Here is a 27,259-nt window from a genome sequence, read left to right as displayed (position 1 = left end):
GGCCATGCATAGGGGTCACTCCTGGCTCATGCACTCAGGAATTACTCCTGGCGGTGCCCAGGAGACCCTGTGGGATGCTGGGAATCGAACCAGGGTCGGCTGCGTGTAAGGCAAACGCCCTCCCCGCTGTGCTATTGCTCCAGCCCCTCATAGGCTCTTTTAAGGGTTTCGGCGTCGTCCAGAACCCAGGCCCGGGCTGGGAAGGGCGGGCGGGGGCGGGGCGGAGGAGGCAGTGAGACGCTGGCCCCTGCTTCCTGCAGTGTCCAGGCTGACCCCACCCAACACGCAGGTGCGCTGTGCGGGATCGCGCGCTCTCCAGAAGACCCCGGGCGGCCCTGAAGGGGTGGGGGAGGGGCGGGGAGCGCACGCCCCAGGGGCTGGGGAGGTGGGAACAGACCCTGCAGCCAGGGATGAAGCACCTGAGGAGAAAAGTCCCGAGCACTGAGGCGGGATCACCCCCAAGTCCCGATCCCCACTCTTCGACCCCCTTTCCCCGGGGGTCCTGACTCAGAAAAGCATCCTGCCTGGCACCTGGCACCTCGTCCTACTCCCCACTCCACACCCCTGCTGCCTTCGCCCTTCCAGCTACCTGGCGTCGCCTCAGCGCCCCCCACCCCGCCGCGTTTGACCTCCTCTGTGCCCCCACCTCAGATTCCTCTCGCGGGCTTCAGCAAGTCCCTCAAATCAGGGGACGCCCCAGCCCCTCCTCCCACCCCAGCCCTGCTCCCCTGCACCCTGCCTCAGCGCGCCCCCTTCCAGCCTTCCAGCGCGGGGTCCTCACTGTCTTGGACAACTGGTACAGCGGGGAGGGCGCTTGCTATACAGGTGGCCCACTTAGCTTCCATCCCTGGCACCTCATATGGCCCCCAGCCCGAACCCGCCAGGAGTGATTGCTGAGCACAGAGCCAGGAGTAACCCCTGAGCAACGCCCGGATGTGGCCCCGGAATCCTCCCTCCAACAAAGTTTGACAATGCCTTTGGCAGCCCCTCTGCTGTCCATTCTCAAGCCCCGCCCCCATGCAAACGCCCAATCCGGGCGTCTCTCGTGCCCCGACCCGCCCCTTCCGGCCCCTCCGGCCAATCACCGCCCACCTGTGGCCCCGCCCCTCAGCACTGACCACGCCCCTTCGTGCGCCACTCCCCTCTCCCACTCAGTCCTCAGCGCTGAGGGTCGGCGACGCGCGTGGCGGGACTCGGGGTTCGGGTTCCAAGTCTGCGGCTCTGGGGGCTGGGGAAGCCCGGGCGGGGCGGGGGGCGCGGCGGCCGGGGAGGTGGGTGAATGGTCTTTGAGCCCACTGGGGAGCCTATGGCGGGGTGTGTTGGCAAAAGGGGGCTGAGGAACCTGAGGGGCTACTGGGGTGCGGAAATGCCCCTTCAAGGCAGCCCCCCCCCGGGGGCTCGAGGCGCCCCCTCGGCCGATGAGGGAATTAGGGTGACGGGGAGATGTCGCATCCCCCCATCGGCCCTCGCCACGCACCCCGTCTGCAGAGCTCGCTGAGGAGGCGTCGAGGGTGACGGGGGATCGCACTTCGCACCCCCAGGGGCAGCCCCGTGACCAACCCCTCACGGTGCTCGAGAGAGTTCGAGAACCTTCTTCCCGCTGTGTCGAGGCGAGGAGAGCTGGGAACACCGAGGAGGAATTCGGGGTGCTCCGCTGTCTGAGGGGGGCCTTCCTGGAGAGCGCGGTTTCCCGCTTCCGTCGCTTTGCGCCCCCCCGACACTTTCCACTGAGGGGGGCCGGGAGCGAGACCACCGCCACCTTCGTGGTTTGTTCTTAAGGGATCAGTGAGGAGCTGGAACGGGCCACTGCTTTGTTCTAAAGAAGGGGGGGGTCCCCGAGAGACAGTGCAGGGGTGCATCGCGGGCACCACAGAGGGTCCCCTGAACCCTGCTGGCAGTGATCCCTGAACCCACGGCCGGGGGCGGCTCCCCTTCAGAAACCCCAACAATGAAACCTGGTTTGGACAGGCGAGAATCCAGCAGGAAGGCGCTTGCCTCGCACGTGGCTGACCTGCGTTGGAGTTTTCAGAACAACATATGGTCCCCCTGAGCCAGGCGGGGTGTGGCCGAAAAAGCAAACCCAAACCCAAACCCAAACCCAAAAAAGCACGTGGCCTTGCAGAGAAAACGGGATTCAAAAACTACTGCTGGGCTGGAGAGAGTGTAAAAGGGAGGTGGGCTGGAGGGGCACCGTTAGGGTGTCAGGGATAATCCCAGCACGGCATTGTTGGGCCCTCGTTATGCACCTCGTGATGGCTGAGAATCACAGGGAGGGAGGGGCCTTGGGCTTCTAAGAACCGCTTGGGAGATTCTTCCCCACCCCCAAACCAACAAACTGCTATAGATGAGGAATGGGGCTAAGCAAGAGAATGTACATGTGAGGCCCCGGGGGCTTGGTGAGGGAACAAACTCCTTCTAATGCAGCTTTCTTCAACTGTCTACACCTGTGGATTGGCAGTGTAGGTGGTTGAAGGACACTGGTTGAAGGGCTGGAGCGATAGCACAGTGAGGAGGGCATTTGCCTTGCACACAGCCAACCCAGATTCGATTCCCAGCATCCCAAAGGGTCCCTGGAGCACCGCCAGGAGTAATTCCTGAGTGCAGAGCCAGGAGTAATCCTTGAGCATCGCCGGGTGTGACCCAAAAAGCAGAGAAAAAAAAACCCACACTGATCTGATGTTACAAGTCAGCGTGCTTAGGGGCTGGAGAGAGATAGCACAGCGGGTAGGGCATTTGCCTTGCACGTGGCCGACCCGGGTTCAATTCCCAGCATCCCATAGGGTCCCCTGAGCACTGCCAGGGGTAATTCCTGAGTGCAGAGCCAGGAGTAACCCCTGAGCATCGCTGGGTGTGACCTAAAGAACAAAAAACAAAAAGTCAGTGTGCTTAGAAAGAGTGAAGGAGGGACATTCGGAGTTCTACAGGAAGAACGATAGAAGGCTAAAGTTCTTAGTTGTTCATATAGTCATGAAAGCTGTAGCAAGCTACAGTTCTGAATAACATCCCAATAGGGAAGGTTCTCAGATGGTGGATTAAGTGACAGATAGGAAATAAGTTCATAAAGAGTGAGGGGGCTGGAGAGATAGTATAGTGGGTAGTTGATTCCAGTTTGATTCCAGGCATCAGATATGGTCCCCCAAGCACCACCAGTAGTGATCCTTGAGCACAGAATCAGGAGTAAGCCTTGAGCACAGCTGCTGATGCCCCCAAAACAAAACAAAACAAAACAAAACAAAACAGCAGAAAGTGAGCAGTTTTGAAGCAAGAGGGAAGAAAATTGCTCAGCCCACGCCCTTCACCCTGACACCCACCCACAAAAGAATGCCACATGCCCTGCTCAGGGGAGATAGGTCGGCCAGGCCTTTTTTTTTTTCTCTTATTATTTCTGGTCTCTGATGACTTGAAATAAAACCAAGGAGGTCTATGTGGTGAGGGTTTTATGCTATATGGTTTGTCCATTTATTAAATAATATTTCTCTTTTCTCAGGCTAGAGATTATTTTTCTGCTGCTCACCTTTCATTATGAAGGAGGATCAAGTTGTAACGGAAGAATCTGGACTCCAGGAGGATGAGGTATGGCTAAAATGTTGAAAGCTATATAGATGCTCAGTCATTTCGCAAAGATGAAGTGCCTTCTCTGTTCTATTTCTGGAAACTGCTGAGTAGAGAAAACATAATTCCAGAGAGGGGCGATATTACAGATATGTAATGATTTGATTGGCAACAAGGGCTAAGATTAGCTAGTTAGCAACTGGCAGGAATGTATTTTAGTAACTTAACAACTGGTGTGGCCAGACTGGTACCAAATAGAGGAAGGAATTCAAGGTCTGCAGGGAAGAGAGCTGAGAAAACCTTAAATAGGTTTAAATCTTGTTCCACTCCTTTGGGTTAGGGCTTAAATTGGAAGAGGCCAGGGAAAAATATTTGTCTCCTGGACCTTTTAATATTGATGCCTCTCCTAAATTTGTAGTAATCTGATTGAGAAAGCATTGATCCTAGACTGGGGAGATAATATAGTGGTTAAGGCGCTGTCTTCCATGCAGTTGACCCTGGTTTGATCCCCATCAGCACATATGATCCCCCAGAACCGCCAGGAAAAACTGTGCATAGAGCCAGGAAAAACTCCTGAATATCACCAGACATGGCCCAACGCTCAAAAAACAAACAAGCAACATTAATCTCACTTCAGCCTGTTTAGAGAAATGAAATTCTAGATATTTTGGTGTGACTCATAACATCCTAAGAAGTTTACAGTTTGATGTGAAGAACCAAAACTCCCTTTTTTTCCTGTTCCATATGGTTTAGGACTCTTTGTTTCAAGACATTGACCTGTTGCAGAAACATGGAATTGTAAGTACTTTTTCAAACGTACTGTGAAATTGTCCAAATTTGGATTTCCCAGCCTTCAGTCAACTGACATTTGGGCTAGGCAGTTCTTTGTTGGGGCGATGGGGTAGTTCTTTCCATTTTAGGATGTGGCACCCCTCCAGTAATGACATCCGAAATCGTCCCCAGACATTATCAAATGCCCACAAGAGGTAAATTGTCCCTGATTGAGAATCACTGGCCCAACTAGAAATGGTCAAGACATGTATCTGCATCTGTGTCTTCACCTTCTGAAAATTGAATTATGTGTCAGATGATTACACGGGAAGAAATCCAGATTTTAAATAACAAATTAGATGGATTTCCACAGCAGTCACTTGATAGTAAAGCCTGTCCCTGCTGAAGTCTTTATATGTAGTCTCCTTTACTTGGATTTGGAAAATTGGAGTAAGAGAAAAATCCTTGCCCTTTGTTGATGTAATTATTTGCCTTCCCCAAGAACAGTGGGGTGTGGTGGGGTGGGGTGGGAGCATTAAGAACATATTGGGAATGAAGTTCTGTAAAAGAGCAGCTGAACCAGGGCTAGAGTGATCGTACAGCAGGGAGGGTGATTGCCTTGCACACGGCTAACCCGGGTTCGATTCCCAGCATCCTATAGGGTCCCTCAAACACTGCCAGGAGTCATTCCTGAGTGCAGAGCCAGGAGGAACCCCTGTGCATTGCCGGGTGTGACCCAAAAAGCAAAAAAAGAAAAAGAGAAGCTGAATTGATGGGTGAATGTGTGATAAATTTGTTAGTTTCTCTACCAATAAGCTTTCTTTCTGAGTTCCTTGTTTCATTGCCATGGTCTCCTAACATTCTTGGGAAATCAGGGCACAGCCAGAACATTTGGCAACGTGCTGGGTATGTTCTACTCAGATTTTTCCAGAACATTTGGCTACATGGTGGGTGGGCTCCACCTGGCTGCTTGAATAAAATTGGCATCGGGGTAGAGGAAGATGGACATAAAAGTACGGGAGTCTTTCAGGCTGGCATTTCATCAGTCCATTACACCCATCCTTTTATTTTCAGAACGTGGCTGACATTAAGAAACTGAAGTCAGTGGGAATCTGTACCGTCAAAGGAATACAGATGACCACAAGGAGAGCCCTCTGCAATGTCAAAGGCCTTTCAGAAGCCAAAGTGGATAAGATTAAAGAGGCAGCCAACAAACTCATTGTAAGCACATCTTTCTTGTAACTTTCAAGGTCCATGTGATTGCCTGTGAACTTTCTCATTGTGAATGCTAGAAACTGTTGTAGGAACTCTCAGATCCCACAGATAACAGCATTATACCTCCCATAATAATTTTGTATCACTTCAGTCTCAAAATAACAACAATTCATTGCTGAAGATTGACACAGGTTTCAAAGATCTGGAGCACTATGAGATCATTGTTTTTCCCCAAAACTTTTTATCTGTTTTTTTTTTCTTTTTGGGTCACACCAGGTGATGCACAGGGGTCACTCCTGGCTTTGCATTCATGAATTATTCCTGGCAGTGCTCCGGGAACCATATGGGATGCTGGGGATCGAACCCCAGTGGGAAGCGTGCAAGGCAAATACCCTACCTGCTATACTATCGCTCCAGCCCCAACTTTTTTTTTTTTATCTTTATCAGACTTTTTTTTTTCTCCTTTCTGTTTCGCTGCCCCTTTCTTCTTTATCATCTTTGTTTTCTCTCTTTCTCCGCATTATTTTCCCATTGTCTTTTCAAATAATACTTTCTCTTCTGGTGTAGGTCCTTTGGTAAGAGAGGACTGGATTTTTAAAGAGTGCTGGCTGGGGCCAGAGTGATAGTACAGCGAGGAGGGCATTTGCCTTGCATGTGGCTGACCCAGGTTCAATCCCAGGCATTCCGTATGGTCCCCCAAGCACCACCAGGAGTAATTCCTGAGTGAAGAGCCAGGAGTAACCCTTGAGCATCACAGGGTGTGGCCCAAAAAGCAAAAAAAAAAAAAGAGTATAAAAGAAAAAGAATGCTAGAGAGATAGTACAATGGGAAAGGCACTTGCATTGTATGTGGCTAACCTGGTTTTGAGTCCCACCAGGAGTAACCCCTGAGCATAGATCCAGGAGTAACACAGCCCAGTGTGGCCCCATAGCCGAAACATAAACAAAATATATCACTGAAAGGAAAAATCACTGTCATCCCGTTGTTCATCGATTTACTCAAGCGGGTGCCAGTAACATCTCTGTTCGTTCCAGCCCTGAGATTTTAGCAGCCTCTCCTTACTCATCTTTCCCAACGTTTGGAGGCTCTTTCAGGGTCAGGGGAATGAGACCTGTTGTTGTTACTGTTTTTGGCATATCAAGTATGCCACAGGGAGCTTGCCAGGCTCTGCCATGCTAAAAAATATAAATATATAAATTAAATAAAGATGAATAAGAGTCGGAGAGAGAGTACAGTGGGGAAGGAGTTGGCCTTACACCTGGCTGACCTGGGTTTGATGCCTGGCCCTCTTTAGGATCCCTCAGCCTCACCAGGAGTGATCCCTGAGTGCCGAGTCAGGCGTGAGCCCTGAGCACCACTGGGTGTGGCTCAAAAAGGAAAAGTAGGGGCTGGAGTGATAGTACAGCGGGTAGGGTGCTTGCCTTGCACGCGGTCGACCCGGGTTCGATTCCCAGCATCCCATAGGGTCCCCTGAGCACCGCCAGGACTAATTCCTGAGTCCATGAACCAGGAGTAACCCTTGAGCATTGCCAAGTGTGACTCAAAAAGAAAAAAAAAAGTAAAAAAGGATAAATGGTGTTTGGGTCCAGGGTATGCCGCTGTGCCAGTCCTGCTCGAAGCCGCTGAGCTGAGCCAGGCGCTCTCACTGGCCCGTAGATATCGAGAGAGCTGCGTAGCCGAGAAGCCCCAAGCACAGACATACTGCTTTATCCCCACCCCATGTGCGTACTTTGGGGACACCAGTTGTAGGGACAGAAATGATAGTTATCAGGTCTCCTTTGCTGAAGACCAGGCGGCCCCTTTTCTGTAGTTGTGTGTCTGGTGCCATCCCAGCCCTCCTGGCTCTCCTTAAGCACCAAGTCGTTGGTTTCCTTCCTTAGAGGCGAGCCAGGCGTGAGAGTAAGACCCATGGCAGCACCGTTCTGAACCTGAAAAGGACCCAGTCGCACCCTCTGAACCAGCTCAATTGTCGCTTCTAGTACATTCAGGCCGAATCCTCACAGGCTAGTGCCTGAGCTCTCTGGGGCCTAAGGAAGCGGCGAGGCAACCCTAGGATTCAGGAAGCTGCTACTTGCAGCTCTGAAGTGTTTGACTTTTTGTTTAGTTGATTGTTTTTTGTTCTAGGGCCACACCTGGAGGTTCTCAGAGGCGACCCCTGGTGTGGTGCTGAGAGTCCATTCCCTGTGGTGCTCGAAGACCATGCAGTGATGGGGATCGAACCTGGGACCCCCTCAAGCAAGCATGTGGTTGCAGCCGTTTGAGCCTTCTCAAGGGCTACTGGCACAGAGCTAATCTTTATTCTTTGAAAACTAAATCCCATTCCCAAAGAATAGTATCCCTCTCCTTGAGCCCTGCACCCAAGGGCTCAGAATCTAATAATTTTTTAACTAAAACTGTTTGTTTTTATTTTAGAATTATTATTATTATTTGCTTTTTTGGGTCACACCTAGCATTGCTCAGGGGTTACTCCTGGCTCTGTACTCAGGAATCACTCCTGGCAGTGCTGGGGGGTCCATATGGGATGTCGGGGATCAAACTCAGGTCAGCCACATGCAAGGAAAATATTCTACCCGCTGTACTATCGCTCCGGCTCCTTTGATTTTGTTTCTGGGTTAGTCCTGGCTCTGTGCTCAGGGATCACTCCTGGTGGTGCTCCCGGGGACCCTACATAGTGCTGGAGATTGACTTGGGGTTGACTTCTTGCAAGCACTTTAATCTCTGTACTGTCTCTCCAGCCCCTAAAGCTGTATGTTTTAGAAAGAAATGAAAGATAGAGATAGAGCGAAAGCCAGAGAGGAGAGGGGCGGGTGAGAGAGAGGCTCTCTGAGGTGGAATAAGTCAGAGTCTTTTTACACCCCCCACACTGCCCCAACTCTTGCTTTCAACATCCCCAGAGCCTGAGAAACACTGTCACAGTATATAAGAACCAAGTGGGAAAATACATCCAATCCCATCAGGGGTCAGTAGCATTACCCTATATGTGGCTCATCTGCACGTAAGTGGTAAATGTGGTGTGGGGAAAAAGCTGTCTCATGGGTAGTGAAAATTGGAATTTCTGTGCTCCTTGCAACTCCTAAAGAGGAAGCATTTTGCTCTTGGATGAAATCAACTGAATCATTGATTCAGAAATCTCTGACTCCCCTTTTGTTGTTGTTGTTTTGGCGTCATATCTTGCGATGCTCAGGGGTTACTCCTGGCTTTGCATCAGAAATTACTCCTGGTCATGCTCAGGGGACCATCTGGGGTGCCGGGGATCGAACCTGGGTCAGCTGCATGTATGGCAAATGCCCTCCCTGGTATACTGTCGCTCCGGCTCCTCCCCTTTTCTTGGGGGGGTCATATATAGTAGCTCTCAGGATTTACTTCCAACTCAGTGCGCAGAGGTTGCTCCCAGCAGTGCTTGGGGCACCAAGCTTTCCAGAAATAGAACCTGGATCTCCCACATGCAGAGTATGTGCTACAGCCCTTTGAGCTATCTCTCCAGCCTGATCTTGTGCTACTTTAAAAAATTTTTTTTGCCTATTTTGGGGTCACACACGGTTAATCCTGCCTCATGCAATCAGGAATTATTCCTGGTGGTGCTCGGGGAACCAAATGGGATGTTGGGAATCGAACTCGGGTCGGCTACCTGCAAGGCAAATGCCCTACCCGCTGTGCTATTGCTTCAGCACAATCTTGTGCTGCTTTTAAAGGTAAATGAGGGGCTGGAGAGATAGTACACTGGGTAAGGCCACAGTGCCTTGCATGTCGCTGACCCAGGTTTAATTCTCACATCCCACATGGCCCCAAGCACTGGAAGAAGTAATTCCTGAGTGCAGAGCCAAGAGTTATTCCTGAGCACCGGTTGTGGCCCCAAAACAACTAAATAAAGATGAATGAACTGTAGCTTATAATCAAATACTTGACTTATACTTTGGCAATCAAGGATATAATTTTGGACAGCATTTGAAATTAAGAACATCATCATCTGCCCTTTTTGAGCCTTTCCTTCCTTGTGTTTCTATAGGAACCGGGATTCCTGACAGCATTTGAGTATAGTGAGAAGAGGAAGATGGTATTCCATATCACTACGGGAAGCCAGGAATTTGAGTATGTCTCTCTTACTTTCCATCATCAATAAGCACTGTCTTGAAGTACTATATTTATTTTCCTCTGTTGTTCTGAGTGGTGTCTAGGGAACTGTTGAGCTATCTCTCTGGTCCTAAGGGAAACAAATTTCTTTCTTTTTTTTTATTTTTTATTTTTTTGCTTTTTGGGTCACACCCAGCCATGCACAGGGGTTACTCCTGGCTCATGCACTCAGGAATTACTCCCGGCGGTGCTTGGGGACCATATGGGATGCTGGGGAATTGAACCCGGGTCGGCCGCATACAAGGCAAACGCCCTACCCGTTGTACTATTGCTCCAGTCCTGGAAACAAATTTCAAGGGGAATTTATTTTACATTTTTTTGGGGGAAATTTGGGGACCACAATTAGTGGTGCTCAGGGGAGCTATTCCTGGCTCTTTGCTCAGTAATGACCCTGGCAGGGCTCAGGGGACCATATACAGTGCCTGGAACTGGACAAGGGTCAGCTGCTTGCAAGGCAAGTGCCTTATCTTCTGTACTATCTCTGAAGATCGTTACGTTTTTATAAGTTGTCTATAACATGTTTAAATTATGTTAAAATTTTAATTATAATTTGTTGAAAATATTTTATATATTTATTTTTATTAAATTTTCATTATTTTATCTTATTAAAATCTTCTCAGTTACTTAAATGTCCTTTTTAAATCTAATAAATTAAAATGTTTAGGTTTAGTGAACTTTAGATAGACTTAAAATGAAATGCTCAAACACGATGTACAAACTTAGTTACCAACTTAAAAACTGCAGGTCTATACCATCTAATCAACTACAGGCTAATCTGTTATTATAAAAAGGTCAAATACTCTTCAACTTTAGAAGTTCTAAAATAACAGCTATGCACAGATTATTCCCAAATTTAATATGAAAATAGTAATCTGTGGGTTTGATTTACGTCTCTATTTTTAAAGCTGTCTAGATTTAAAAACACTATTTCTATATTTAATTCTAAATTTTCTTGAGTTTCACAAAAGGAACAATTATGCTATTCCAAATCATTTTGAGTACCCTTTCAGGTAAAAATTTTGATTAGCTTTTCAGCTGATTTAAGATTGATTGCAGATCAGGGACCAGAGTGATAATACAGTGGGAGTGGGTAGGGTGCTTGCCTTGCTTGCAGCTGGCCTGGATTTGATCCCTGACACCCCGTATGGTCCCCCAAGCACGTCTAGGAGTGATCCCTGAGTGCAGAGTTAGGAGTAAGGCCTGAGTATCACTGGGTGTGGTCTGAAAACAACCCCCCCCAAAGCGCTGCAAATCAGAGCCCAGGATATAGTTGGAGGGGATACAGCCTGTGCTTTGCCTGCAGGAGGCTGGTTTGATCACCATCATCACGTGGTCCCGAAGTCCTATGGAGAGTGACCCCTGAGTCCAGGGTAGCCCCTGAGTCTTCTGAGTATGACCCTAAAATAACAACTCCTCAGACTTCAGATAAACTGGAAATTTTGTCTGATGTTTTCTCTTTCTGTCTCTCTCCCCCTGATGCCAGGGAGTGAACCCCAGGTTCTCACACATGCAAGGCAAGTGCTCTGCCTCTGAGCTACAACCTGTTGGGCTGTTTCTCTCATTCAAGTGCATCTGGATGAATCTATGAATAACTTTCAACGTTGCCTCCATTTATATTTAAATGTATTTATTTATTTATTTGATTGGGAGCTATACCCTGCTATGCTCAAGGGTTACTCTTGGGCTCGTACTTAGGAATTACTCCTATCTCTCCAGCCCCTATACTTAAATTTTTTTAAATCTCAGGGACTGGAGCGATAGTACAGTGGGAAAAGCTTTTGCCTTGCACGTGTCTGACCGGGCTCAATCCCTGACATCCTATATATGGTTCTCTGAGCACTGCCAGGTATGACCAAAACGAAAAAACCCCAAACCACACACACACACACACACACACAAAATTTTTAATTAAAAAAATTTGTTTTTTTGGATACACCAGCAGTGAGTACTTGGGTTTATTCCTGGCTTTGAACTCAGGAATCACTCCTAGCAGGCTTGGGAACCACAAGGGGTGCTGGGGATTGAATCTGGGTCAGTTCACATGCAAGGCAAGCACCCACACCCTCTGTATGATTGCTCTGCCTTCTGCTTCCATTTATATTTTTGGTTCCCACCAAACCCAATCTTAAATAAGAAAGTCATTCACTATGAACTCTTTCCTATGGAAAGGCTTTGTATGCTTTATTTGATCAATACAACACTACAAAGTAAGAAATTATCTTCTTTTAACCAACAAGGAGTGCAATGATTTGCTGTTTCTCAGGATACTTTTTAAAAACTTGACTAGTTGATTTTTAGAAACAGTACCAACACACACACACACATACACACACACATAGTTAGTAACAGGCCATTTATTTAAATTCCAGTTCACTGATAAAGAACATTGAGTCATTAGGTCTTTATAGTCCATTTATCGGTACCCAGAATGGCTTATAAATTGTGTGGTTGGTTCATTGCCCATAGAGAAGAATCTGTGATCCAAACGAGTGCCATGTGTTCAGCCAGGAGCTGATATTTATGATGGATGGATGACTGGACGGAGGGAAAGAGAGAGAGAAATGCTGCTAATGATGTTAACATTTTTCTCCTTTCTCAATGTCTCTATTTCTGTTCCTATTACTAATGCTTACTTTCTATTTCCAGTAAGTTGCTTGGGGGTGGCATTGAGAGCATGGCAATCACAGAAGCTTTCGGAGGTGGGTAGAACCAAATATTTTGTTATATGGAAAATACTCATCGATATAAACACAAATGCATCTAATTAAACAAAAAATTCAGAAAATGTATCATTTTGGAACTTATTTTAATTACTAAGACAGAATTAATCTGGGCTGGGATTAAAATATAATTTAACATGAATAATAGGTTTTATTGGCATTTTCTTTTTCTTCTTTTTTTTTAGTTTTTTGGTCACACCCAGTGATGCACAGGGGTCACTCCTGGCTCTGCACTCAGAAATTACCCCTGGCGGTGCTCAGGGGACCATATGGGATGCTGGGATTCGAACCCAGGTCGGCTGCGTGCAAGGCAAACACCCTACCCACTGAGCTGTCGCCCCAGCTCCTCTTTTTCTTCTTTTTCAAAATATTTTTTTTGGCTTGGGGGCCACACCCAGCGGGGCTCCAGGGTTACTCCCGGCTTTCCACTCAATAATCACTTCTGGCAGTGCTCAGAGGACTAGATGAGATGCCTGCAAGTCAAATGTCCTCCCCACTGTACTATTGCTCCAGCCCAGAAAGACCATTTTTTTTTTTAACTTTTTTTGAATCACACCCGGCAATGCACAGGGGTTACTCCTGGCTCTGCACTCAGGAATTACTCCTGGCGGTGTGCAGGGGACCATATGGGATGCTGGGAATCGAACCTGGGTCAGCCGCGTGCAAGGTTGCTCCAGACCCAAGACATACCTCATTTTTAAGAACACACATCACACACATCATATTCCATGAACAGAAATTAGATTTTTCTCTTACTAATTAAATACTTTATTCAAAAACCAATTTGCACATACTTTTTTTTTTTAACTGTTGTGTCTCATAATTCCTGCATTTGCAATCCCAGGAAGTTAAATCTTGTGATTTTGTTGTTCGTACTTCTGTTGATTTTGAGTTTTTTGTTTGTTTGTTTGTTTTGTTTTTTCTTTTTGGGTCACACCTGGCGATTCTCAGGGGTTACTCCTGGCTCTGAACTCAGGAATTACCCCTGGAGCTGTTCAGGGGACCATATGGGATGCTGGGAATCGAACCCGGGTCGGCCGCGTGCAAGGCAAACACCCTACCCGCTGTGCTATCGCTCCAGCCCCGATTTTGAGTTCTTTATTTCTTTTATTTTATTCTTTCTCTCTCAGTCTTAGTCATTTACTTGCACAGCGGGTAGGGCATTTGCTTTGCTCGAGCCGACTCGGGTTCAGTTCATCCACCCCTCTCGGAGGGCCCAGCAAACTACTGAGAGTATCCCACCTGCACGGCAGAGCCTGGCAAGCTACCCGCGGCGTATTTGATACACCAAAAACGGTAACAACAAGTCTCAGAATGGAGATGTTACTGGTGCTTGCTTGAGCAAATCAATGTGCAACGAGATGACAGTGACAGTGACAGAGTACTTACTGATATATTACTGCTTAATTGTAACCTGTGGTTCTGTGGGCCTGGTATCCAGGCCATCCTCCATTCTGAGGCTCCTTTAGCTCCCTCTTGAGGATCTCATTTCCATGGAAGAAACCAAGTTTTCCCTCTTATTGGATCTGAAACTTTCATTTGTAAGACTTTGCTTAAGGAAAAGTTGGTTTAAACTCTGTCTTTGTCTATCTGCAATACCTTGGTTCAAACACACATCACATAAGTGTGAGAAATGTGACTCAAGTCACAGCCTTGAATTACTAAATTACTCATTTTATCTGAAGGATAGTTCTGTGAAAAAAACACCTTTGATCCCAGCTACAGAAAAGAAAAAACCAAAGTTATTTGTACTCACAGTATTCAGAAATGTAGAATCCATTCATGACACTGAGATTTAATAATTAAAAAAGAAAACAAGATTCTCGGCCAAAGAGATAGTACAAAGGTTAAGGCACTTACCTAGCCTACAGCTGATCCCGGGCGGGAGGATAGCACAGTGGGTAGGGTGCTTGCCTTGCACGCGGCTGACCGGGGTTCGATATCTCCGCCCCTCTTGGAGAGCCTGGCAAGCTACCAAGAGTATCCTGCCCGCACGACAGAGCCTGGGAAGCTACCTGTGGCATATTCGATATGCCAAAAACAGTAGCAACAAGTCTCACAATGGAGACGTTACTGGTTCTGGCTTGAGCAAATCGATGAGCAATGGGATGACAGTGACAGTGACAGCTGATCCCAGTTTGATCCCTGGCACCACATTTCCCCTGAATACTGCCAGGGGTCAATCCTGAGCACAGAGTCAGGAATAGCCCCTGAACATTGCCAGGTGTGGCCCACAAACCCAAGACAAGCAAGCAAACAAACAAAAAACCCCAGTAATAAGGCTCTGAACCATAGTTTATTATTTATGAAAATATCTAGTATTAATTCTGTGGATTTTCTTTTGTTTTACAGAATTTCGCACTGGAAAGACCCAGCTCTCTCATACTCTCTGTGGTAAGAAAAAATAATTATAAGAAATTAACAATACTTGCTGTCACTTCCTGATCTACTTTGTAACTGACTGGTATTTACTAGAATTTTGCGTAGCTGGCCAAATTTACGAAGAAACTAAAGTTCCAAAACAGGTAAACTGCCCATCATGACGCAGATGCCAGAGTGACTCTTTGAACTTGTGGTTCTGTAGTGTGCTACACCAAGAACACTCTAAAATAGAATATAAAGGACTGTTTTGGTGAGGAGAAGCATTCACTGTCCCGATTTTCCTCGTTTCATCTTTCCTGTATCCTATCTATAATAATGTCACAATATCTAGCACGGCCAGGAACCCTTTACTTCATGTTGAGTAAGGTTGGTCCTCAGAAAAACTTACAAGCTGGAAAGGTAGCTCAATAGGCTGGAAGCATGCTTCATTTGTTTATTTCTGTTTGGGGGCCACACCCAGCAGTGTCAGAGCTGACTCCTGGCTCAGGGGTCACTCCTGGTGGTGCTCAGGAGTTTACATGCAGTGCTGGGTCCTACAGAATCAGCTGCCTGCAAGGCAAGCGCCTTAACCCCTGTACTATCTCTCCAGCCCTGGAGTAATATTTATATATATATATAAAACTATTATTATAAAAAATATTGGGGCTGGGGGCTGGAGCGATAGCACAGTGGGGTAGGGCGTATGCCTTGCACGCAGCCAACCGGGGTTCAATTCCCAGCAACCAATATGGTCCCCCGAGCACCGCCAGGGGTAATTCCTGAGTGCATGAGCCAGGAGTAACCCCTGTGCATCGCTGGGTGTGACCCCAAAATAAAAAAATAAAAAATATCGGGGCTGGAGCAATAGCACAGCAGGTAGGACGTTTGCCTTGCATGTGGCCAACCTGGGTTCAATTCCCAGCATCCTATATAGTCCCCTGAGCACTGCCAGGAGTAATTTCTGATTGCAGAGCCAGGAGTAACCCCTGTGCATCACCAGGTGTGGTGCAAAAAAAAAAAATCTATTACTTTTGGACTGTCACTTTTGAACTAATATATATATATATATATTTATATTTAAAGGATTTTGTTTCCTACAAAAAAAGAAGTTAAAAATGGATTCTTTCAAATGGGTACAGGCTTTAATTCTGGACAGTCTTTGGGCTACTCAGTTCCCCGTGGGCCTCATTAGCCAGAACTGTCACATTCCATGGAATGACATCTTGTATGCCAACTCCGTGAGACACTCCCCGTTTCAGGGTTGATAGAACCAAGCCCAGGGGCAGACCAGACAACTGGTCTGTCAGCCCGGGCTGCTGATCATTACTTTCTCACACGTACTTTATCAGATCTATGTAAAGTTTGCCTTCTGCCCACCTAAGCCCATCCGAGACAAAAACGCCAACGCTTGATCTGCTCCCACGTGCTCACGGAGTGCGGATAAAGGAGCTGCTCAAATCGGCATGACATCTTCTGTTCTTTAAAAAGCTTTCAGCATTGGGGCTGGAGTGATAGCACAGTGCGTAGGGCGTTTGCCTTGCACGTGGCTGACCCGTGTTCAATTCCCAGCATCCCATATGGTTCCCTGAGCACTGCCAGGAGTGATTCCTGAGTACATGAGCCAGGAGTAACCCCTGAACATCGCCTGGTGTGGCCCAAAAAGAAAAAAAAAAGCTTTCAGCATTATCCCCCATAGTGAGAAAATGGTCACACCTGGTGATGCGCAGGAGTTACTCCTGGCTTTGAATTTCTGATTTTAGGAATTACTCCTGCTAGTGCTCTGAGTACCTTATGGGATACCGGGGGTTGAACCTTTATCAGCCATGTGCAAGGCAAATGCCCTATCTGCTGTACTATCACTCCACCCAGAAAATAACCTTTTCTCGTTTGTTTTGGCCACATCTAGCAGTGCTCAAAACTTACTCCTGGCTCTGAGCTTGGCATAGCTCCAGGCTGGGCACAGGTGACAATACATGATGTGGGGCTTAAATCCAGGTTGGCTGCATGCAAAGCAAACACCTGCCCACTGTGCTTTCTCCCTGGCCCAGGATAGGGAGGTTCTTTGTTGAATTATTGCAGCACTGACAGAGTATTTATCATTTTATCACTTTTAGAAACTAAAGGATTGTGATTACTAGATTGGTTAGAAGAGTTACTAGCAGGATAAATCCTGTGTTAATTTATATATTCATCTGTACAGTTTATTCACTCCTATTAATATGAATTTTTCATTGTTTCCCAGTGACTGCTCAACTTCCAGGAGCTGGTGGCTACTCTGGAGGAAAGATTATCTTCATTGACACAGAAAACACTTTGTAACCTTTTTATTTAAACAAGTCGCTAACATAATAGTGTGACTGAGTAATATCACTTTCAAAGCTTTTGATTGAAATGTCTCATTTTTGTAGATTATCCCTTAAATCAGCAATAAGGATAAGAGTCATTATTTTTGAGCGATGGGGCTGAGTATGTAGCTCGGGGCAGAGCAGTTGCCATGAGAATGAGTGGCCCTGGCGTCAATCCCTGGCACCACGAAACAAGACAAAACAATAACAGAAACCAAGAGTGATGGAAAAAGCCAAAGGGAAAGTAATTCCTGGTTGTTCTCAAATCACTTTTACTTTTTGGGTCACACCTGGTATGCTCAGGGGTGACTCCTGGCTCTCTACTCAGGAATTACTCCTGGCGGTGTTCGGGGGACAATATGGGATGCCGGGGATCCAACTCAGGTCGGCCGAGTGCAAGGCAAACGCCCTCCCCGCTGTGCTATCGCTCCGGTCCCACAAATCACTTTTTTTTTTTTAAAAAAAAAAAGTTTTCACCTCTTGGCTGGAGAGATTGAACAGTGGGAAAGGGACTTGCCTTGAACACAGAGGACCCCCGTTCAATCTCTGGCACCACATTCCTGTAAAAAAAGCTAGGAGTAAGCTCAGAGCATGGTCGGGCTGGCCCAAAAGAGTAAAACAGAGTGAATAAATTTAAAAATATCTTCGGGGTTGGGGGCTGGAGCGATAGCACAGCGGGTAGGGCGTTTGCCTTGCACGCGGCCGATCCGAGTTCGAATCCCAGCATCCCATATGGTCCCCTGAGCACCGCCAGGGGTAATTCCTGAGTGCAGAGCCAGGAGTAACCCCTGTGCATCGCCAGGTATGACCCAAAAAAAAAAAAAAAAAAAAAAAAAGCAAAAAAAAAAAAAAATATCTTCGGGGCTGCACTCAGGAATCACTCCTGGTGGCGCTCAGGTGACCATATAGGATGCTGGGAATCGAACCGGGGTCAGCCGTGTGCAAGGCAAATGCCCTACCCGCTGTCCTATCGCTCCAGCCCTGAAATATTCTTTTTTAGAACTTGGTGCTTACACCAAAGCAAAATACAAGCGCATATTTAATAAAGTTCTAAATAATTGATAAAATCCTTCAAGGACTCCCTTTGGCTGACTCCCAGGGCCATCTTAGCCTCCTCTTTTGCTGCCACTGAGCTAGATCCCCAGCCCTGAAATTACTATTTTGACCATTGGGTTCATGTCAAATTTATCATTTGTTGTCAAACACAGGATTAATGGTATATTAAGTGACTTTATATTGAACAAGAGCATGAAGAGAGTGAATTAACTCACTTTGAAGTGACTTGAATTATAATTCAGTGATATTATATTCCTAGAATAGATCTATTTTTATAGCGCCGAGAACAAAAGCGCCTCACAAATTGTAGCTGCTTCTTCTCCTCGAATTGATTTGCCACATAATCCTGAGTCATTTGCCTCATCTCGCCCAGCGTCCTCATTTGTAAAATGTAATATAAGCTATAAGCTGTAACAACTGATTTTCAAGGTTATTATGAAGAAGAGAAAATTTTATATTTAAAATCATTATGACCGCCTCATCCTTTCTAGGAATGTCATCACTGAAACAGTCACGAATTAAGACACTTAGGAATATAAAGTCTGGTAATGGTTTTCAGTGATTTTTAGCATCGTCCCCTCTGTCAGGGTACCTATTACAGTTCCACTGATTAACCTTGCTATTAATTGACTTATAGGGCAGGTAACTATCCTCCTAGGTGTGGCCTAAACTCTTTTGGGGGAAATTGATTGTTTGGATCCTTAATCTTGGTCTGCGCTAGCCGTCCAGATCGCCTCCGGGACATTGCTGATCGCTTCAATGTGGACCACGATGCAGTGCTGGACAATGTCCTTTATGCACGGGCATATACGAGTAAGTCCCTTGCCTTTGGATGCTTGGGTTGTTTTGAGGTTGACAGCACTATTTTCATGATAATGACAATACCGTGACACTATTTTCTTTTTTATTGATTTGCGGGGGTGCAGTTTGAGTTATACCTGGCAGTGCTCAGGGGCTAGTCCTGGCTAGGTGTTCTTGAGTGACCCCTAGTGGTGCTTGGGGGAACACATATTGTGTCCGGGATTTAAACCTGGGTCTGCCCATACAAGGCAAGTGAATATTATTCTTTTACTTTTTAAAAAATTGAGTCCAAAATTTTATCATCTAATAAGTATAAGCAGAGGGTCACAACCAGCAGTGTTCAGAAATCACTCTTGGTGGAGGCTTAGGGGAATATAGGGTGCCGGGGATTCAACCAGGCTCAGCTGAGTACAAGGCAAATGCCTTACCCACTGTACTATCTCTCCAGCTCCTCCTCTGATAAATCTTTTTTTTTTTTTGCTTTTTTTTTGGGGGGGTCACACCCAGCGATGCTTAGAGGTTACTCCTGGCTTTGCACTCAGGAATTACTCCTGGCAGTGCTTGGGGGACCATATGGGATGCCGGGGATTGAACCCGGGTCGCCGCGTGCAAGGCAAACGCCCTACCCGCTGTGCTATCGTTCCGGCCCCTCTGATAAGTCTTTAGATATGAAAATACCCTCAATTTATGTTTTGGTCTTTGGATTTTTTTTTCTTTTTGGGTCACACCCGGTGATGCACAGGGGTTCTCCTGGCTCTGCATTCAGGAATCACTCCTGGCGGTGCTCCGAGGACCCTATGGGATGCTGAGAATTGAACCCAGGTTGGCTGTGTGCAAGGCAAATGCCCTACCCGCTGTGCTGTCTTGGTCTTTGGAATGGAGAGAAATACTCTGTTTTGGATAACAGAATTTTGTGCCCATGCCAGAGCAAAATACAAAAGCATATTTAATAAATTCCTAAATAATTGATAAAATCCTTCAAGGCCTCGCTTTGGCTGACTCCCAGGGACATCATAGCCTGCACTTATTCCAGCTCTGATAATGTTTCTCTGCATTTCCCATCAGGTGAACATCAGATGGAGCTGCTTGATTACGTAGCGGCTAAGTTCCATGAAGAAGCTGGCATTTTCAAGCTATTGGTACAAGCTTTTAAATACTGTTCATGCACCAAGTTGTTCAGCACATTCCTTTTCTTCTATTGATTTAGATTCAAATGAACTTCTCCCATTTCCAAATGCTTCTCTTTACGTTAACCTGGTGCAGGTAATTGATTCCATCATGGCACTGTTTCGAGTGGATTTCAGTGGACGAGGAGAATTAGCTGAACGACAGCAAAAATTGGCCCAGATGTTGTCACGACTGCAAAAAATCTCAGAAGGTCAATTATTTAAATTTATTTTTTCTTCAGTGAAGTAAAATAGGATGTGTGTGTATGTGTGTTGATGTTGGTTTTTTTGTTTTGTTTGCTTTTTGGGTCACACCCAGTGATGCTCAGGGGTTCCTCCTGGCTCTGCACTCTGGAATTACTCCTGGCGGTGCTTGGGGCATCCTATAGGATGCCGGGGATTGAACCCGGGTTGGTCGTGTGCAAGGCAAATGCCCTCCTTGCTGTACTATTGCTCTGGCCCATGCTGTTGTAGTTTTAAGTTTTTGGGCCACACTGGTGGTGTTCAGGGATTAGGCCTGATTCTGAGCTCAGAAATCACTCTTGGCAGTGCTGGGGGATTATATGGGATGCTGGGGATCAAACCCATGTTAGCCACATGCAAGATAAGCACCTTACCCATTTTACTATTACTCCAACTCCCCAAATAGATTTTATTGAATGAAATTTACTTGGAAAAAATGAGGGGAGAGAAAGAGAGGAAGATGTGTTTGAGAGAGAATACAGTCTTCTTCAGAGTCAAAGAAAGAGTAGAAAGAGAGAGATTCATGTTCAAGGGAGAATATGGGCTTAAGGAACAAGCAAAAGGTAATTTTTTGGGGAGTAAATGGTTCTATCAAGAAAGCATCAGTTACTCAGTTACTTGACATCTTATATCTGACTGCATAACATCTGATTATTTATTGAATAGCTTTTGAAGATTAACTCAGAATAATGTCTGCAAATGATGCATTTAAAAAAAATTAGGGGGCCTGAAACATTGTACAGCAGGTAAGAAACTTGCCTTGTCCTTGCCAACCCAGGCTTGATCCCTGGCATCCCAATGGTCCCCTAAGCACTGCCAGAAGTGATTCCTGAGTGTAGAGCCAGTGATACCTGAGCATCACCCGGTGTGGCCCCAAAACAAACCAAAAAAACAACCAATGGAAAAAAAAACCCAGAAAACAAAATTATCTTGGTGAGGCTGGAGTGATAGTACAGCAGGGAGGGCGTTTGCCTCACATGCGGCTGACCCAGTTTCCATCCCCGGCATCCCATATGGTTCCCCGAGCACCACCAGGAGTAATTCTGAGTGCAAAACAAGGAGTAACTCCTGAACATAGCCGGGTGACCCAAAAAACAAACAAACAAAAAAACAAATCCAAAACAAAAAAACACAGCAGGTAGGGCACTGGCTTTGCATGCAGCCGACCAGCACCCCCAGCCGGCCAGGAGTGATGATCCCTGAGCACAGACCCCAGAGGAAGCCCTAGCACCGATGGGTGTGGCACAAAGCAAAACAACAAAAACCAATGCTCTCAATGGAAATGTGATTTTTTGCGGTTGTTTTGGGCTGTACCTGGCAAATCTGTGGCTGATCCTGGCCCGCTGTTTTGGACTTGCTCCAGGCAGGGGTTGGTGAACTGCAAGGTGCCAAGGAGTGAGCCCGGGTTTCTCATGCACAGCATGCGCTCCGGACCTTCGAGCATCTCCCTAATCTTAAAATTATTGCTTCAGTTCGGGGGCAACTCTGTGTGGTGCTTGTAAGCTACTCCCAGTTCTGTGCTCGGGGGTTGCTCTGGAGGTGCTTAGGGGACCACATGGGGATCGAATCTCCCACATGCAAAGCATGACCTCCAACCACTGAGCTATTTCTCATGGGTCCCTTAATTATGGTTTTGGGGTTTTTTGTTTGATTTTTGGGCCACACCCAGAAAAGCTCAGAGATTGTTCCTGGCTCTGTGCTCAGAAATTGCTGCTGGTGGTGCACAGGGGACTATTTGGGATGACAGGGGATATGACCCCGGTTAGCACGTGCAAGGCAGACGCCCTACATGCTGCACTGTCACTCCAGCCCCATCTAATTATGTTTTAAAACCAAAAACATTGATCCTAATATGATAATAAGATTTGTAAATAATAGCAATAATAACCTTAAAGAAACAATCTGTATCAACAAAAAATAGATTATTTTGTTTATAAAATCATGGCACAATATTACTAAACTCTGACACCTAAATCATGAATTTTAATTATCTTACATTATCTTTATCAATTTACTTATATTACTTTATTGATTTTTATCTTAATGCAGAATACAATGTGGCTGTGTTTGTGACCAATCAAATGACTGCTGATCCAGGAGCGACAATGACGTAAGCCTTAATTTTTTCCAAAAAATAATTCCAAAATAATAGAATATTTTTCCCCTGCTCCCTGCCAACCCCCCCAAAGATCAGTTTTGATGTCTACATAAATATATCATACTTTGTTATGCTGAACGGTACATTTTACTTTATAATTGCAGATACTACTTAGGTTACTAAAGAAAAATCTATTTTTCTCTAGTTCTATAATATATCAAGCAACAGTTTAACAATTTTCAGAAACACTTTGGGCTTTCCAAGATTAAAAGGATATCAGGGAGGGGCTGTAGAGATAGTACAGCGGGCAGGGCCCTTGGCTTGCACATGGCCGCCAACCTGGGTTCAATCCCCGGCATCCCATATATAGTCCCCCAAGTACCACCAGGAGTAATTCCTGAATACAGAGCAGAAATAACCCTTGAGCATCCCTGGGTGTTCTTTCGATTCTTCTTTAGGATACCCAAATAGTGTTCTCGTCCTGTTTTTCATAGGGTCCAGTTCTCTGAGGTATATGTTAGTGCAATATATGTCATGACTGTCACGTCTGTCATCCTGTTGCTCATTGATTTGTTCGAGTGGGCTCCACTAACGTCTCTCATTGTGAGACTTATTGTTACTGTTTTTGGCATATCGAATATGCCACGAGTAGCTTGCCAGGCTCTGCCATGTGGGTGCGATACTCTCGGTAGCTTGCAATATATGTATTATACGTATATACATATAACTCATAATTTTATATATAATTATACATACATAAATAATTCACCTGGATTTCATCAATTGCTAACATTTTTTCCATGTTTTCTCTCACATTCTTTCTCTCATATGTATTAAATCTTATTTTTCCTCTCTCCACACACACACAGACACAGACACACACATACACACACTCGTAAACTCTTTGAGATCCCCTTGTTTTTTTTCTAATTTTTTTTTTCTTTTTGAGTCGCACCCAGCGATGCTCAGGGGCTACTCCTGGTTTGCACTCAGGAATTACTCCTGGCAGTGCTTGGGGGATCGTATGGGATGCTGGGGATCGAACCCAGGTTGGCCGCGTGCAAGGCAAACACCCTGGACTATCCTCCGGCCCTCCCCTTGTTTTTATGGATAGGGAGTGGTTAGGGCAAACCTGGCATTGCTCCTAGGGTGCCCAGGATGGCAGCGTGGGCATTTGCACCCAAGCCCCTGCACACGGAGCGTGCACTCTCCCGTGATGAGCTGCCTCCCCAGCCCACTGCTTGAGAGTTTTAATCCCAGGAGCCATTGGGAATTGTTTGCAGACATCATAATACTTCACCTCTTAATACTTGAGCATATCTCTTCTCAGGAAAAGAACGTTCCCTTCCATAGCCACTCTGTAATTATCCCACTCAGGAAACGGAGCGCTGGCTTTGTGGTGCGATCTAACATACAATTGTGTGGCAGTATCTCCAGTCATCACAATAACATCTCTTCCAGTGGAGGCTTTGTGGTTTTGCTGGCGGTTGGGGATTAATTGAGGATCACGCCTTGCATGTGGTTGTCATGTTAGGCGCTTCTTCATCAGAGCTTCGCCTGGGTCTTTGTTAGGCTTTTCTAAGCTGAGATTGTGAGAATGCTTATTATGAGCATATACCAAGCACCGTTTTTACGGAATATCCCTCAGCTTGGAGCTAAGGTTTTTCATTACTGAAGAAATGTGCCATGGGGCGTGGGGGTTGTTCCGCACCTCAGGGGTGATGGGTGCTCAGGGACTATTCCTGGCTCTGTGCTCAAGGCAATGCCTGCGGGACCTTATGTGATGCCCGGATAAGCCTCAGGTAAGGCAAGCACCTTACTTCCCACACAATCTCTCGGCCCTCATGACTAAAATGTTAAAATATTAGGGATAAGAGGTGGGAGGGAAATCTTAAACTCTTTTTGACAAAAACAAACAAACAAACAAACAAACAATCCACAAACCCTGTAAAAGTGATATGGTCCTTCACAGAAGGAACTTTGTTTAATTACATGACTGGATGTTCACAAGATTTTTTCATCATCATAAGAGATATTTCCCTTTTGTAATTAATAAGTAACTTGTGGGGGCCGGAGCAATAGCACAGCGGGTAGGGCATTTGCCTTGCACGCGGCCGACCTGGGTTCGATCCCCGGCATCCCATATGGTCCCTTAAGCACTGCCAGGAGCAATTCCTGAGTGCAAAGCCAGGAGTAACCCCTGAGCATCGCTGAGTGTGACCCAAAAAGCGGAAAAAAAAATAAGTAACTTGTGGGGTGACACCTTCTGAAATGTGTCAATATCTACTCTACAATAAGCTTTCATCTACCGATTTGAGTCTCCGTTAAAGATCTTGCTTAGGGGGGCTGGAGAGATAGCACAGCAGGTAGGGCGTTTGCCTTGCACACGGCCAACCCGGGTTCAAATCCCAGCATCCCATATGGTCCCCTGAGCACAGCCAGGGGTAATTCCTGAGTGCAAAGCCAGGAGTAACCCCTGTGCATCGCCAGGTGTGACCCAAAAAGAAAAAAAAAAAAAAAGATCTTGCTTAGGGCCGAACAATAGCACAGCTGGTAGGGCATTTGCCTTGCACGCTCCAACCTGGGTTTGCCCCCCCATCCCAAAATCCCAAATGGTTCCTAGAGCCCCGCCAGGAGTAATTCCTGAGTGCAGAGCCAAGAGAAACCCCTAAGCATTGCTGGTGTGGTCCAAATACAAGACAAACAAAAAAAGAGTGTTGCTTAATCAATTACTACTTTGAAGGTGGCAATGAAGTGATAATATTCGGGGCCTAGAGAAATGGCTCAAAGGGGTGGGCACAGTGCCAGGTCCCGAATAGGATTCCCAGCACCACACTCCGCCCTCTGCCCCTACTGCTGCCAGGTTTCATCAGTCCCGCACTGCCAGGTGAAGTACCAGTATACCAGGCCCACAACTCTGCAGAGGATTATTATTTTTTGTGGGGGGGAGAGGCCAGACTCAGATGCTCAGGAGTTACTCTTGACTCAGCACTCAGGAATTTACTCCGGGAGGGGCTCAGGAGACCATATGGAGTGCGGGATCCAGGGTTGCCCACATGCCAGGCAAATGCCCTACTCACCATACTCAGTCCTGGGAATTTACTAGTCACCGAGAGCCTTGCCTCCATAAGGAAGGAAATATAATCCAGTTTTTAGCACACGTGCCTATCCTGAGTTTGGCCCTTGGCACTGCATGGTCCCCTGAGCATGGCATCAGCCCTGGAAGCCTCCTGAATATTTCTTGGGGCGGTTCAGGTAATTCTTAGCATTATAGGATTTGAGAACCACCATATTCTTAGGTCCTTGCATTGAACCACCTGCCTAATTGACCAAGAATTATGGTTGGGGGGGGCCCTCAAAGCCTGCTATGCATGGTTTGGGGGGTTGCCCTTCAAAAAAAGGAAAAGCCACTGCATTTAACTGAAAAAAAACTAACCATTTTGGCAGGTCAGGCACGGTCTGTAGGCCTTGAATGATTAAGGCAGTCTTCTCTGTTTCATCGGGTGCCTTTTATACACAGGACATGAAGTACTTCACAAAGAGAATAATTTTAAATGAAGAGAAATAGAAAATTTTTAAGGCTCGCTTTAAAAAGAGAGAATGACTCATTGGCTCAGAGGGAGGAAGTGGGTTGCATTCAAGTAAAACAGTACAAGTTAAAGAACAATGTTCTTTCTTCAGGTGTGGGGAGGGAACAGTGAAGAGACCCAGATGTCAGCCTGGAGCAGAGGTTCCCAAACCTTTGTGGCCGACCACCCCCTTCTTAGAAAAGAAAATTCCTTCATTCCCTTCACTGGACATCTGTCTTCTTCCAGTGAACAAGCTGTCCCTGTGATGGTTCTACACGGCTGCCTTCCTGGGTCCTACGGCCCACTGAGGCAGCACGGATACGGGCTTAGGAGGCAAAGGCAATCAGTGGGAATTGGGTCAGACAAGGCTTTTTTTCTTTCACTCGTAGAAAGTTTTAAGAAAGAATAAAACCATTTTGAATGGACTCCCTACGACAATGACAGGAGGGGGCCAGAGCACGAGTGCAGCGGGGAGGGCGCTGGCCTTCCAGGTGGCCAAGCCAGGTTCAATCCCCAGCACCCACTATGGTCCCCTGAGCCCTGTCAGGAGTGATCCCTGAGCACAGAGCCAGGAATAGGGCCTAGAATTCGCTGGGGTGGCCACAAAACAACACAAAGACAATGAAAGGGGAGAGAGAGAAGGAGGGTGAGAGGAAGGGGATAGGAGAGAGAGAGGTGGGGAGAGAAGGGAGAAAAAGAGAGAGGGAGAGAGGGGAGATAGACAGGGAAAGGGAGAATGGAGAGGGAGAGAGGGGGGAGAAAAGAGGAGGTAGAAAAAGGGAAAGAGGAAAGGAAGAAGAGAAGAGAGAGAGGAAAGGAGGGGGGAGAGGGGGAGAGGGAGCAGGGAAAAAGGTAAAAAAGGAAATAATGGGAAGAATCAGAAAGGTGAGGAGATTTCACCTTGGAAGGACCAGTAGAGAGAGGCTTCTAAAATCTCAGGGCTTGGACGAATGGAGATGTTACTGAGACCGCTCGAGAAATTCGATGATCAACGGGATGATGATAATGATGATGATGATGATGATGATGATGATGATGATGATGATGAAGAGATTTGGGATGGAGAGATAGCACAGAGGGGAGGGCGCTTGCCTTGCATACATCGGGCCTGGGATCAATCCCTGGCATCCCATTTGATAAGAAACAAACAAACAGTGAAACAAAGGTGAAGAGATTTGTAATGGAAGTGAGTTGTTTGAACAGATCACATTAGGCCAGTATTTTGCTGGAA

General features: G+C 46.5%; 1 protein-coding gene across 2 annotated transcripts in view; it reads left to right on the top strand.

Moving 5' to 3' along the window:
- The first annotated feature begins 3,522 nt into the window (after window positions 1-3,522).
- Window positions 3,523-27,259, top strand: part of DMC1 (DNA meiotic recombinase 1) — a 33,359-nt gene continuing 9,622 nt past the window's right edge. The window contains exons 1-11 of one of the 2 annotated variants that reach the window (XM_004610511.2): window positions 3,523-3,573; window positions 4,306-4,350; window positions 5,398-5,544; window positions 9,545-9,627; window positions 12,316-12,368; window positions 14,742-14,783; window positions 16,993-17,065; window positions 18,873-18,964; window positions 20,018-20,091; window positions 20,216-20,330; window positions 22,411-22,471. In XM_004610511.2, coding sequence (XP_004610568.1) covers window positions 3,523-3,573; window positions 4,306-4,350; window positions 5,398-5,544; window positions 9,545-9,627; window positions 12,316-12,368; window positions 14,742-14,783; window positions 16,993-17,065; window positions 18,873-18,964; window positions 20,018-20,091; window positions 20,216-20,330; window positions 22,411-22,471 — 836 coding nt within the window. The remainder of the gene's footprint in view (window positions 3,574-4,305; window positions 4,351-5,397; window positions 5,545-9,544; window positions 9,628-12,315; window positions 12,369-14,741; window positions 14,784-16,992; window positions 17,066-18,872; window positions 18,965-20,017; window positions 20,092-20,215; window positions 20,331-22,410; window positions 22,472-27,259) is intronic. The other variant, XM_004610512.2, reaches the window with a different exon arrangement.

This window comes from Sorex araneus, chromosome 6 (genome assembly GCF_027595985.1).
Source record: "Sorex araneus isolate mSorAra2 chromosome 6, mSorAra2.pri, whole genome shotgun sequence".
NCBI classification, from domain to species: domain Eukaryota; kingdom Metazoa; phylum Chordata; class Mammalia; order Eulipotyphla; family Soricidae; genus Sorex; species Sorex araneus.
The sequence above is the reverse complement of the archived record's forward strand: the minus strand, read 5'-3'. Positions and strand labels throughout refer to the sequence as shown.